We start from the raw sequence: 13,999 nt of genomic DNA, 5'->3' as shown, positions 1-13,999 counted from the left end.
TTTCATGTATCTGGTTATCAAGGTTGTATCAAATTTAATTGTCAAGAATGTACACTTTATGAATTCATTTCGTTTTGGATTGTGGCATTAATTTTTTAGTAAGGGTATAGTTTACATAAAATAAAGTTTTAGAATTCAGTATAGAAAATTTAGTAAGTTAAAAGTTTACCTAAAGAGATATGACCAGAGTTAAGGCTATCTATATATTAATGTTGAAACTACTGGTTCATTTTAAATAGCATATATATATGGAACTGTGTTATTTGAAAAGATTGATTATATATTGTAGAAATCATAACCAGCTAAAAGACATTTATTTAAAATTTTCTCCACAAACTTTAAGTAATTTCATCTTTTATTTGTGATTGAGACTATATTTAGATCTACTTTTCTTTATAATTATATTTTAATAATAATATTTTTATTTTAGACAGACTTGAGAACAATTGGCAAGAAATTCCTCCCCAGTGACATCAATGGTGGAAAGGTAGAAAAGGTAAAGAAAAACGTTAACTTCCTACATTATGCAAACTGCTATAACTATGAAAGTCCACTAATTACTAGAGTTAAGTTTTATCAGTAGAAACTGCAACTGCAAAATATTTTGGAGGCAAACAGGTCACAGAGTCATCATTACGGTGATTGCCTATACATATGAAGAATTATTAGGACTTACACTTTTAACCTTTTGGTGACTTTTAAACATTAAAAAAAAACTTTTGTTTTAAGAATTATAACTATGGCACATTTGCGTATGAGATTTGCTAGATATTAATCAGAGCTTAGGAAAAGAACCCTTTCATACCTTTTTATTTTAGTTACCTGTTACATTTATCTAATGAAAGTATATTTTATTTAATAAAAGTATATTTTATTTAATAAAAGTATATGAGTGTAAGAGAATATTAGGAGTAATTTGGCAAAGCCATGCTTTGGTTATTTCTATCATTTTGCATTTTACATATGTGTAAATATATATATTTGTGTTAAACTTTTTTTCAGTGATCTTTTTAAAATACAAGGATAAAATTTTTAGATACCAACTAATTAGTCTTTTACTTCTTACCCATTTATTTCTATTTAATTTCTTCTTTTTATTTGAAAATGCATGTAAATTGTGTCACTCATGAATTTTCTGTTTGCTTTTGGTCATATGCTATTGGTCTATGTGCTATTGATCACTTTTCAAACTATTAAGGAACATCATTATCCTTAACTTAAATAAATATTTTCAATGTGTATGTTTTGTGTTTGAATATGTATTCTTATTTAAACACTCAAATGTTGAAAATAGTTATTGTACAAAGATATTTAAAATTTTAGATAATTTGAAAGGTTTATTATACTACAACATATTTGTCACATTTCTAAATACCAGTTCACTTATGCAATAGATAGTATTTATTTATTTTTTCTGGGCCAAATTTCTTATTTTTAATCAAATTTATTGGTTAATAAGATCATACAGGTTTAAAGTGATCTTATCTATATATGCAAAGTGTCCCCTCGGGAGTTCGACCGAGAGACCAGAAGTTCGATTACTTGCTATGATGTGTGCTGACCACCGAGGGAGGCGCGGAATGAAGGGAGGCCCTGGCCAGCAGCCAGAAGGCCCCGATTGGCCCTCATCTCCAGCCAGGCCTAGGGAATTTCGTGCACTGGGCCTCTAGTTGGTTAATAAGATCATATAGGTTTCATCTGTATATTGCATTGTGTGCCTGCTACCCACAGTCAAATCATTTTCTGTCACCATATGTTTGGCCCTCTTTACCCTTTACTACCCCCCAGTCCTCTTCCCTCTGGTTACCTGTGTCTGAGTTTCAGTTTTATATCTCACAAGTAAGTTAAATCCTATGGTTCTTAGCTGTTTCTGACTGACTTATTTTGCTTCGCATAATATTCTCAAGGTCTGTCCATGTGGTTGCAAATGGCAGTATTTCATCTTTTCTCATGGCTGAATAGCCGTGGTATTTGTTTAGAACCATAAGGGTTTCTAATCTACTCTAATTTTTGAGGCAGATACTCAGAGAAGAGATTCTAGAAGTTCTTTAGCAATTTATTTTAATGTTTAACAACACTGTCAGCAAACTTTGATTATATTTTAATCTAAATTTCTTATGCTGCAACTTAAAGTCCACATGTCCTCCCTCAGGGGAAATGAAGAACATCTGGGAATAATTCTTCATATACCTCAAGAATTGTAAAATCACTGCCTGCCACAATTTTCTTTTTGCTGAAGCCATTTATCTTGGTTCCTTTGTTTATTCAGTCTCAAGCTTTCCTTCAACTTCATTGTTCTAGGGTCTTCTCTAGTCTCTTACATTTCCTTTTTGGTTGTGGGAGTAGTTCTCAGTCTTCATTGTACACCAGGGTCACCCTGAAGCTCAGCTAAAATACAGACTGCCAGCCCACCCCACTCCATCCCACGCCCCATTTTCTGATCAATTGAACTTGGATAGAGTCTGAGAATTTGTGTTTTTGAACAAGTTTCTATGGGCTGTTGATTCTGCTTTTTTTCTTAGCATGGGAAGCATACTTAGAAAACTGCTGTCCTGTGGAACCCCAGCTTAGTCGGCAATCTTGGACAAGTGTGATGAGTGCAAAACCCTTTCCAGTAAAAATAACTAATATCAAAGTAGTGTCTGCGGATCCCTGCACTACTACATTCAGGAAAAACGAGGAGGTTTCTGTCTTTGTGTTTTCCATTTCTTCTTTCTGTGTCTTTAGGGATTCTGAGAACCCACCACTGCTCTATGCTCCTGGGGATGATGAAGATAAGACTGCACTCTGTACCTTCCACTTTCTCAGAACAGTTTTTCCTTGAAAAAGTTTTACTTGTGGTCTTTGTAGAACTTTCTTTGAATTTAGCTAATAACAGTAAAAAACAACGTAACACCTTTGAATGTAGAACTTCCTGTGACAAATTTTATCTTTTAAAATATTAATGCTAAGTGACTTTCGCTTTTTACATAAAATGATGTTATAAACCCTTTTCACATGAAACAGATTGAGTTGGATAACCTCCTTCTGCTTTTCCTCTTGATTATATTTTTCCTTTCACTACCTACTTCTAACACCAAATATACTTCTCTTTGCAATATTAGTGGAGATGATTTGAAAAATAATTTTAATAGAAATTTTAGAAGCTAATTCACAGAGATTGCTCATTTTATTTGCCTTTAGTTAAAACTCATACATTATATAAAAATATAACTATTTGAGGCCAAAGTAAATGTTTAAGGAATATATTTTGATGTGAATTGAACTATTTATGTTTCTTTGTAAAATAAGACATGTAGTAAAAGCTAACTTTATTTGAGCCTTTATTGGAATGCTTATTAACCAGTATTTTGCCAAATTAATGGTGATTGAGTCATTATAAAGACATGTCTTCAGTCACTAAATTATGTATGTTGTAGTTCTCGTTTAAAATAAATTTTAAATTAAAAAATTAAATTTGTTTTAGTCTGTGCATAAGATATAGGGCAACATTTAATAAGCACAGTATTTGCATAAGTAGTATGCCTATTCCTTAAACATGTCAGGTTTTTATATTGAAAATGAGAGAAAGAGAGAAAGAGAGAGAGAGGAAGAAAGAAAGAGAAAGAAAGAAGAAAGAAAGAAAGAAAGAAAGAAGAAGAAAGAGAAGAAAGAAAGAAAGAAAGAAAGAAAGAAAGAAAGAAGAAAGAAGAAAGAAAGAAGAGAGAGAGAGAGAGAGAAAGAAAGAAAGAGGGAGGGAGGGAGGGAGGGAGGGAGGAATGAACGAAGGAAGGAACGAGCTGGGTTACCTAGTGATGTTCCAAATAGATCATACTGGAAATTAACTTTCCAAAAACTAATGTAGACAGAAAACTTAAAATATGAGATAGACTAGTTGTCTCAGGAAGAAGAGGCATGGTTGTGATTTGTTTTAGATAGTATGTGGAGGGGGAGGATAAAAGGATAGGGACTGGTAGTATAGCAGAAAGTTGAAGGTTTTAGCATCATTGGGCTGGACTTAAATCCGGATTTTCCTGCTTAGTAGTTTTTGTGACTTCTGGCAAGTTACTTAATCTTGTTAGATTTTTGTTTTCTTATCATTCAAATGTTATGCCCCGTATGACACTGAAAAATGACATACTAAATGTGCAATGTACATGGCAAGGTTTGAGGATTATGAGCAGGTTAGGGTGAGACTTTTGTGCTGCAGATCTAAGAATGCATAAATCCTTATTACCTTGGTTGGGTGTCTTGTTATTGATAGATATCCAAGGAATTCAGTGAATGAAATAGGCAAATGGATGCTTCATTATTGACTGGATGTTGACCCCCACCCTAATGCAGAACTCTATTGCTGGATTTAAGTTCATCTGAGTATGATAAAATAAAAGCAGGCCAAAAGCCCCACTCTGCTTCTTCTACTAAGTTCCAAGCTGCCAGTGATAGTACCATTAAATATATGTATATGTATGTATGTGTGTGTGTGTGTGTGTATACACACACACACACACACACACACACACACATATACACTGAGTGGCCAGATTATTATGATCACCTGATGTTTGTAGGCAAATTAACTATAATTTCACGCTGAAGTTGCTAGAGGGCCAGACCATTATAAACGTCTGAATAGCACAACATACCTAAGTATCGTTGCTGATCAAGTTTATCCTATCATGTTGATGGCGTATCCCAATGGAGATGGCTTCTTCCAATAAGACAATGCGCCATGCCACAGTGCTTGTATTGTGCAGGAGTGGTTTCAAGAACATGAGGGAGACTTTACCTTGCTTAGGTGGCTCCCACAATCACCAGATCTCAATCCAATTGAGCATTTGTGGGGCGAAGTTAAAAGAGCCATCAGGCAGCTGGTTCCACAACCATGAAATCTCACAGAACTTGACAGGGCTATTCATCAGGCATGGTGTCAGATTCCTCGCATCACCTTTCAACATCTCGTGGAGTCAATGCCAAGAAGAATCGTCGCAGTATTGAAGGCAAAAGGTAGCCCAAGGAAGTACTGATGGGGTGGTCTTAATAATCTGGCCAGTAATAATAATCTGGCCACTCAGTGTATATCGATTTCAGAGAAGGAGGGAGAGAGAGAGATAGAAACATCAATGAGGAGAGAGAATCATTGATTGGCTGCCTCCTGCATGCTCCACACTGGGGATCGAGCCTGTAATCCAAGCATGTACCCTGATCAGGAATTTTTTTTTCTTTTTTAAATATATTTTTATTGATTAAGATATTACATATGTGTCCTTATCCCCACGTTACCCCCTACCCCCCCCCCCCCCCCCCCCCCGCTCATGCCCTCACCCCCCTGATCAGGAATTTATTTAATACTGACCTCGTGGTTCATAGGTTAATGCTTAATCACTGAGCCACTCTGGCTGAGCTGATAGTACCATTTTTAGGGGAGAGAAAACTAGAAGAAAAGGTGATGACTGGAGAACATTTGCCCCAATATTTAAGAACAAATACTTAAGAAGCAAGAGACAGGAAGAGGCTGTCTTAGGAGCTACCTCTATTAGTCTATGTGGTCCCTTTGAAAGGGCCTCAGCATGTGTCTGCCAACCCTGTTGGAAGCTTATTCATTAGGCCTCAGGGTCAGTGCAGTGTTCTGGAGAATCTCCAGGGTCGAGAGTAATTCTCCTTGGAGGAAAATTAAAGGAGTATAGAGAGGAGTCTCCAGACTTCTTCTCCTGAGTAGCCAAAAATAAATGCTCAAATGGTATATGTTGTTTTTAATATAATTAATACAACTTAGATAACACAATTTTCAACATTTAGAAATTTAAGAATGGAAAGGAAGAATGGAAAGCTGATAGATCTGTAATGAGGTAAGAAAGATTGTAGGGCTTGAGGCTCAGTAGTTAAGAGTCGACCTATGACCAGGAGGTCATGGTTTGATGCCTGGTCAGGGCATGTGCCCAGGTTGCTGGCTCGATCCCCAGTAGAGGCCATGCAGGAGGCAGCTAATCAGTAATTCTCTCTCATCATTGATGTTTCCAATTCTCTCTTCCTGTCCTTGTCTCTCTGAAATCAATAAAAATATATCTTAAAAAAGAAAAAAAGTTTGTAGGTCTGTGGTTAGGAGAAAACAGTTAAATCCTAGACACATTTAATTTACATCTCTCCTATTCCAAGGCAAACCTGGGACCTTCAGAAGGGAATGGTCATCTGGAGTTTGAAATTGGCCTTAACAATTGCTGTTACCACCAACTAATTTGGGAGAAAGTAGAATAGTAAAAAGATCAAGTAACTTTATTATTAATATAGTTTTTCTCAGGTTCTTTTCTCTTTCCTCTCATTCACTTCTTAACATTATTTTGCAGTTTCTATATTTTCTCCACAACCTTGATGCAAAGGTTTCAGAAAATTTTAAAAAGTGGTGAGGGTGAGTAGATGACATTTTCTCTAGGCTTCCGAGCCAGAGATTTTCCCATAGCAGTGTGTGCTTGGTGTTTAGGCCATAAAGATGGTGAGAGTGGAGGGGTGTGTGGTGGGGAAGCATCTTTTCTGAGTTTTTCAAGGCTGGCTTTACATTTCTTAGATGCTATAAGGTCCTGGAACAAGGTAACTTGTTAGTTAAAAATCATGGGGAAAAATCATGACACAAGATAAATAAAAATAGAATTCCTTTTAAACTTTTTAATATTTTTCATATTCTTCTCTAAAATTAGTATTTTGATGTAGTTATTTTCATAGTTTTAATCTTTGAACCAAGGTGCAGAAATCAATTATAAAATATAAGTTAATGTAAAAATACTTTGTTATCCATTCCAGCTATGTGATGACCTTATGCATCACTGAGGAGCCGTAACAGGAAAAGCTTTCAATTTTGTGTTTATTTTTTTGATGTAAGTTCTAGGACTGACAGGTTGTATATACCTTTTTAAATGTGAAACTGTGGTTAAAGACCTCTGGATGTGACCCTCTTAAAGCTTTGGCATTACCAACATCAACCACTAGATGGCATTGCTGCCTTAAAATTTATACCCTCAGTCTAGAAATTAGGATTTTTTTTTTTTTTTCTCACCCTGGCCCTGCCCCTCACCTCTGCGCTGGCCTCAGGTCGCAATCCCGAAATTAGATGTTTTTAAAAAGAAAAATAATTGAAAAATATGTTTTAATTTAAATCAAATAGCATCATTTCACATATCTGTGTATTCTGTGCTAAATAGTACAATTTACCAGTGGACCTTTTAGTGAGTTATTAAAATTGTACTTTTCAGAAACAGTGGATTACTGAAAGCCTGATATTACTATGCTTTATTTACAAGTACCTATTGGTAATTATTAGTAGGAGTTCTGTGGACTTTAAGATAATTGTACAAAACAGTATATATATTGGATAGATACTCTTCTGATAATTGAAAACAAACTTTTCACCATACTTAAAAAAAAAATTCTCCCAGAGAACAAAAAGCTAAAACGGTAAAGGATAGGGATGTGGAAATAAGCAAAGGACACACTAGGAGAAGTGTTACTTTTCACTGGGAGTCCCACAGTGTTTTCCTGGTATTTTATTGGCTGCAGTTACTCTGAATGACTGAGAAAAGAAATTATGTGCTGTGTTGTTATTTTGATGTATAAATTGATGCTTTTTACAGAGTATTTCAAGTTTGGGAAAACCTAGCCATAATTGTGTTGTCTATTTCTAAATTACCACATACACTAGGTATTCTGTTTTAAAATTACCTAAGGTGTAGAGACTTTTAGATCTTTTGATAAATATATCACCATATTTATGATTCAGAAATTTCTTTTATCACTGTTTATTAATTTTTTCTATTTTTCTGTATATGAATATCACTTGAAAAATGTGAGATTGAGATTTGGGACTACTTTCCCAAAGCCTTTCCTTTCAGTATCCCTTCTTGACCATTTCTGGTAAAAGCCCCTAACTTATCTAGGAGAACCCTGGTTTTCAGTAAACTCTTCTCCTCCTCTTCATCGAGAGTCCATCTGTGCCAGGCCCCATGGTAAGTAATTTATATGAATTATCTCTTCAGGACAGCACTGAAGATGAAATCATCACTGCCACTCTTACTTTAGAGATAAGGGAACTGCAGCTCCCTAAAGCCAGTCTTCTGTTGCCGTAGCACCTTAATAATTTCCGTGGGAATGGAAAGTCTGCCCTCAGTGCCAGGCAGGCTCCTGCTGATTCTTCAGCCAGCTCAAATGCCACTTCTCTTCTAATTTACGTGACTTTTTTTGAGAAGAATTAATTTTTAACAATTAACCTTCCCATTGCTCTTTACAGTTATATCTGCTTTTAGCATGCACAAAAAATTAGTATAGGTTTAGGATGTGTAATAGAAAGATGATGGACTTCAGTGTGAGACAGAATTTGAATTCTAATTCTGCCTCTTACTAGCTGAGTGACTTCTGGCAAAGTATTTTACCCTCTGTTCTAGTTTCTCATTTAAGATACACAAATGACCCTAACATTAACATTCTAGTACTAGAAGTAAATAACTAGGTAAAGATCCCACCACACTTTTTGGCATATCTGTTAAGTGCTGATAAATTATAGTTAAAAACACAAGGGAATACTTTACCGAGCAGCTTTTTAATATATATTTAGGCTAAGTCCGAAGGATGCAGAGATAACAGGACAGCTCTGCCTTGTTGGAGCAGATAGCCTGATATGAGATTGAGAAACCAGCAGTCAATATAGAGAAACAGCTGCAACATCACAACTACATGCAGTGTAGGGGCAGCTGTCATCTTGGTGAGGTGGGGGAGGTTGCTTTTCTGCTAGGCTGGATTTTGCTGATGTAATTCTCAATGAGATAATACTGGGCAGATCCCCATTTGAGGGATATTTAAAATCTTAGGTAGGAGGGTATGTATGTGTGTATAGGTAAACAGTTGATCCTTGAACAATGTGGGGGTTAGGGGTGTCAACATCCCCCTGCACAATAAAATAATCTGCATATAGCAATTTTGACTCCCCAAATTCTTATCTGTTAGAAGCCGACTGTTGACCACAAGCCTTGCTGATAACATAAACAGTCGGTTAACACATGTTGTATAAGCTAGATGTGTTATATACTGTATCCTTTTTTTTTACTGTATTCATATAATAAAGTAAGTTAGAGAAAAGAAAATGTTATTAAAAAATCATAAGGAAGATGAAATACATTTATAGTATTTATTGAAAAAACCCTGCATATAGGTGAACCTGTAAAGCCATGGTTCAAGGGTCAACTGTATGTATGTACACACACACACACACACACACACACACACATCCACACACATCCACAAACATACCATATGTGGTATTATTCTATTTGGAAAATATAAAACCGAAATCAGCAATTTATTGTATAAACTATAGAAAAATAGAGCTTGACAAAATCTTCTTGACTGATAACAATGCACAGAAGATAAACATAGCGGACACTTAGAATTCCTAGAACCTGAATTCTCTTCCTGTGCTTGAGGGTAATTTCTCATTTTCAGAGCCGTGGTGGTAAAGAAGAAAATGCCATATGCTTTCCCAGCCTCCTTTGCCGTGCATATCTGTAACTCAGTTCTGCTAGTCAGGTGTGCCTGTGCTGGACCTGGGCTGGTCACATGAACAAGCCGGAACTGTGGGGAATCCTCTCTGCTAGTAGTGTAAGCTGCAGCTGGATGGAGCTTCCAGGGTAAGCATCCAGGGCCAGTGAGATCCGTGATACAGGGTGGTGGATCCAGCTTTTCAGCTTCTAGATGTTGATCCTTAGCAGCTCTTCCCAATTTAGAGTTTAGTAATATCTAGCTGGTAGTTGAAATCAGCCATGGAAACGGGCAAATACTGCAAATTAGGGTTTCTTCCCTCAGCTCCCCATCCCAGAACTATTTTTTACCAACACACCATTTGATTTTGAGTGTTTTTCTTACTGTGTAGGCTGTAGACCTGTTCTCCAATTCTCACATTTTTGTGAACTGCCCAGTGTCTTAATTTCAAAATATCATGTAAATTATTTGAATGTAATATCTGATACAGGCAAATATTTTTTTTTTAAATCTTCACCTGAGGACATGTTTTTATTGAGGGGAGAGAGAGAGAGAGAAAGAGAAAGAGAGAGAGACAGACAGACAGACATTGATGTGAGAGAGAAACAATGATCGTTTGCCTCCTGTATGCGCCCTGACTGGGAATCAAACCCACCACCTGATGCTCCAACCAGCTGAGCCACACTGGCCAGGGCCAAACATACAGTATGTTTTGAAGTTGAATGAAGTGAGTACCTGTGAAACCTCAGCTGATATGAGAGCTAGAACATATACCTTTTTTGCCTACTTATGTGTCCTAACTCTTCATCTTGCCATACTAAGAAATGATGGTTGTGAATTTGGAGCTTAGCTTTCCTTGACTTTCAAAAATATTTTAGTTATGTACATAATTTTTCTTCAAAAATATGCAGTTTTGTTTTTAAGCTTTACAAAATGATAGAAGATTGTCTACTGTAACTTGCTTTTATCACTCAGTGTTATGGCTCTAACATGTGTCCAAGTTGCATATACCTGCTATTCATTCATTTCCTCTTTCATTAATATTAAATTGTGAAAATATACCTCAGCTTATTTATCCATTCTCCTGTTGATGAATATTTAGATGCTTTTTCTTTAATTGTTATACTAGTTGCACTACTTCTAGGGAAAACTTGTATGTTTTTCCTAATTCATGTGTGTAAGAGTTTCTCTGGGGAATACAGCCAGGAATTGAATTATTATATGTTAGAGTTAAGCCAGTGTTCAGCTTTACAAGATTATGCCAGGTTATTTTCCAAGTGGTTGTACCAGTTTATATTACCTTCAGTAGTGTACTCTGCTAGGTCCCAGTGATATAAATCTTTTGTGGTAGTTGAGATTATCAAAATGTTTTAATTTTGTAGTTGTAAAAAATGTTATTCCTCTTCAAGCTATTCCCTCCCCATTCTCTTCATATATATTTTAGAATCAAATGATGAAGTTTCTTAAAATATGTTGGAGTTTTCATTGAAATTGCATTGAATCTGAAGTTTAGCTTGAAAACAGTTAACATCTTTATGATGTCAGTTACCAGTGAAATGCTGGTAAGCTGCCTCTCTGAAGTGAGACAAAACCAAACACCCTGACATGTAGCATTTGCCACTATTTGCAGTACAAATATTCTACTTTGGCTGATTATAGGCTACAGCATATGGCCCTGTTTCTAGGGTTAATGGAGAATATTATGCTTACATTGTTAGGTATAGATTGAGGATTTTTTTTTCCTAAAGAAAATTGATAACATTATAAAAAGAAATGGCTGGCAGTTATTTTATATAATGATAGAATGTCTAAATTTAGATGACTTCTAGAGTCCTAAAAAAAATCTCAATTTTAACTATTAATCTATGTACGATCATCATACTATAGTATTATAGAACTGATTTCTTGTCATCAAAACTTTGGGGAGCCTGATTATAATAAGAACTAGTGGCCCGGTGCACAAAATTCATGCACATTAAAAGGGATTAATTAGAGGAAATATTTTAATATTGCTATTTGCCCTTTCTCTATAATAGAAGTGTCAAAGATGAAAGAAAATTAGTAAAATGTATATGAAAATCTTCCTCCTGTCAGAGTCTGGGGTGCACCGCAGGACCCAGTGTCAAGTCCCCGCCCACCCATGGCATCTCAAAATCGTACAAGATCCAGACTAAGCCAGCCCCACCCCCACTGGGCAAGATCCAGACCTGGCCAGGCCCACCCTTCTCAAGCCACACTGGGTGCAGGGGGGCACAGCCTCAGGGCCCCCGTCAAGCCCCGCAGGGTGGGGGGCACAGCCTCAGGTTCCCCAGTGCACGCTCAGTTCCCTCGGCTCAGCGCTGGGGTAGGTGGCACAGCCTGAGGTCCCTGGGCCTAGCACTAGGGCGGGCAGCATGGCCTGAGGTCCCCTGTCAAGCCCCGCTGGGTGGGAGTTGCGGCCTGAGGTCCCCCATTAAGGCCGGGGGTGAATCTTGAGGTCCCCTGTCAAGCCCCACTGGGCGGGGGGCACGGCCTCAGGTCCTCCGGCCCGGCTCTGGGGCGAGGCGTGCAGCATCAGATCCTCGGGCCCGGTGCCAGGGCGGGGGGATGCTGCCTGAGGTCCTCCATCAAGTCCTGCCAGGCAGGGGGCACAGCCTGAGGACCTGTTAAGCCCTACCGAGTGGGGGGGCACAGCCTGAGGCCCCCCAGCCTGGCACCGGGGTGGGAGTGGAGCCTGAGGTCCCCTGGCCTGGTGCCGGGGCCGGGGGCATGGTCTCAGGTCCCCTGTCAAGCCCCACTGGGCGGGGGGTGCAGCCTGAGGTCCCCTGTCAAGTCCCGTCATGTGGGGGCACAGCCTCCAGGTCCCCGTTAAGCCCCACAGGGCGGGGGGCACAGCCTCAGGTTCCTCGGCCCGGCGCCGGGGCAGAGGGCATGGCCTGAGGTTCCTTGGCCCGGTGCCAGGGCGGGCAGTGTGTCCTGAGTTCCCCTGTCAAGCCCCGCCGGGCCGGGGGCACAGCAGCAGGTCCTCCTGCCCAGTGCCGGGGCAGGGGGCATGGCCTGAGGTTCCCTGGCCCGGCGCTGGGGCAGGGGGTGCAGCCTGAGGTCCCCCATCAAGTCCTGATGGGCAGGGGGCACAGCCTGAGGATCCCGTCAAGCCCTGCTGGGTGGGGAGCCCAACCTGAGGTCCCCGGCCTGGCACTGGGGTGGGAGGCACGGCCTGAGGTCCCCCGCCAAGCCCTACCAGGTAGGGGCACAGCCTCAGGTCCCCTGCTGATTGCTTTTTAAAGCCTTTTACGGAAACCCTGCGCTGTGGTCGCAGCCATCTTGTATTATGGAAACCCCGCCTCCGCTGTGGGCACTGCCATCTTGTGATGATGTGGCAGTCAATTTGTATATTCCCTCTTTATTAGATAGTATGTTATATAATACTAGAGGCCCAGTGCACAAAATTCATGCATGATATGTGTGTGTGTGTGTGTGTCCCTCAGCCTGACCTGCACCCTTTCCAATCCGGGAACCCTCAGGGGATGTCCTACTGATGGCTTAGGCCTGCTCCCTGTGGTTCTCTGCTCTCTGTGGGGCCTGCCTGCTCCACACCGCAGAGACTGCCAAGCAGGCCGTGCAGGGAGCTGCCTCCTCCCTTCTGTCAGTCTCCACGGAGGCAATGAAGTTAATTTGCATATCCACTCCTGATTGGCTGGTGGGCATCGCGAAGGTATGGTCAGTTTGCACCTTTCTCTTTTATTAGTGTAGATGATCAATTAATAAACTAATATAGCCATTTAAATCTGATATTTCATGCCAGTTGTATGACTACATAGGAATTCAAATGACAGAGGTGTCCATCTAAAGAGAGGAAGGAATGAAGCCTGGATGAATTTTTTGGCCTCAGAGAACATTTCTAGCAGATACTTGATATCATTTATTTGAATTAGAGATCTTTACCTGGAGACACAATGGCAAGTTACTTTTACCTACTTAAAATTTTTAAGGTAATTCCTTTTACTTATTCCTTGTTACACACGCAAAAGAGGAAATCAGATATTAAAGAAATCTTAGGCAAAGATTAGTCTTTGTTTTTATGTCTTTTTTTTACTTTGTGGCTGCCCTTGATACTAGCTGAACAAAGATTTTGAAGTTAACTCTCATCCAGTTTTGTGAATACTTTCAGATGATTTAGAATCAGGGTTAAAGTTAGGATTTAGGGTCTTAGAATCATAGCATTTCTTTCTACTATTTGTGATCTATTTAGGCTTAGTACTTCATTATTTTTTGACTACAGAGTATAATTAACTGAACATTATAAACATAAATATGAAAGAATTTATTATGTATGCTGGTTTACTTATAGAATATTTCTGAACTGTGGAGTCACTAATTTTAAAGCTTGATAATTCAAATTGACAAATGACTATCAGAAGATTGCATCAACAGAACAACAAGAGAGCCCACTGCATGGGAGAACATATTTGTCAATGTTATATCTGATAAGGGTTTAATCTCCAAAATTTATAAGGAACTC

The 13,999-nt window shown here is 38.8% G+C and overlaps 1 protein-coding gene across 10 annotated transcripts in view; it reads left to right on the top strand.

Moving 5' to 3' along the window:
- Window positions 1-13,999, top strand: part of TDRD3 (tudor domain containing 3) — a 203,792-nt gene that overhangs the window by 82,758 nt on the left and 107,035 nt on the right. For all 10 annotated transcript variants that reach the window (XR_004965809.1, XR_004965810.1, XM_036297580.1 and 7 more), the window contains exon 3: window positions 431-496. Coding sequence is in view for 8 of the 10 variants with exons in the window: in XM_036297580.1 (XP_036153473.1) it covers window positions 431-496 (66 nt within the window). In the remaining 2 variants the exon portion in view is untranslated. The remainder of the gene's footprint in view (window positions 1-430; window positions 497-13,999) is intronic.

Source organism: Myotis myotis, unplaced genomic scaffold (assembly GCF_014108235.1).
Source record: "Myotis myotis isolate mMyoMyo1 unplaced genomic scaffold, mMyoMyo1.p scaffold_m19_p_3, whole genome shotgun sequence".
Taxonomy (NCBI): Eukaryota; Metazoa; Chordata; class Mammalia; order Chiroptera; family Vespertilionidae; genus Myotis; species Myotis myotis.
This window is presented reverse-complemented; position numbering and strand designations above follow the sequence as displayed.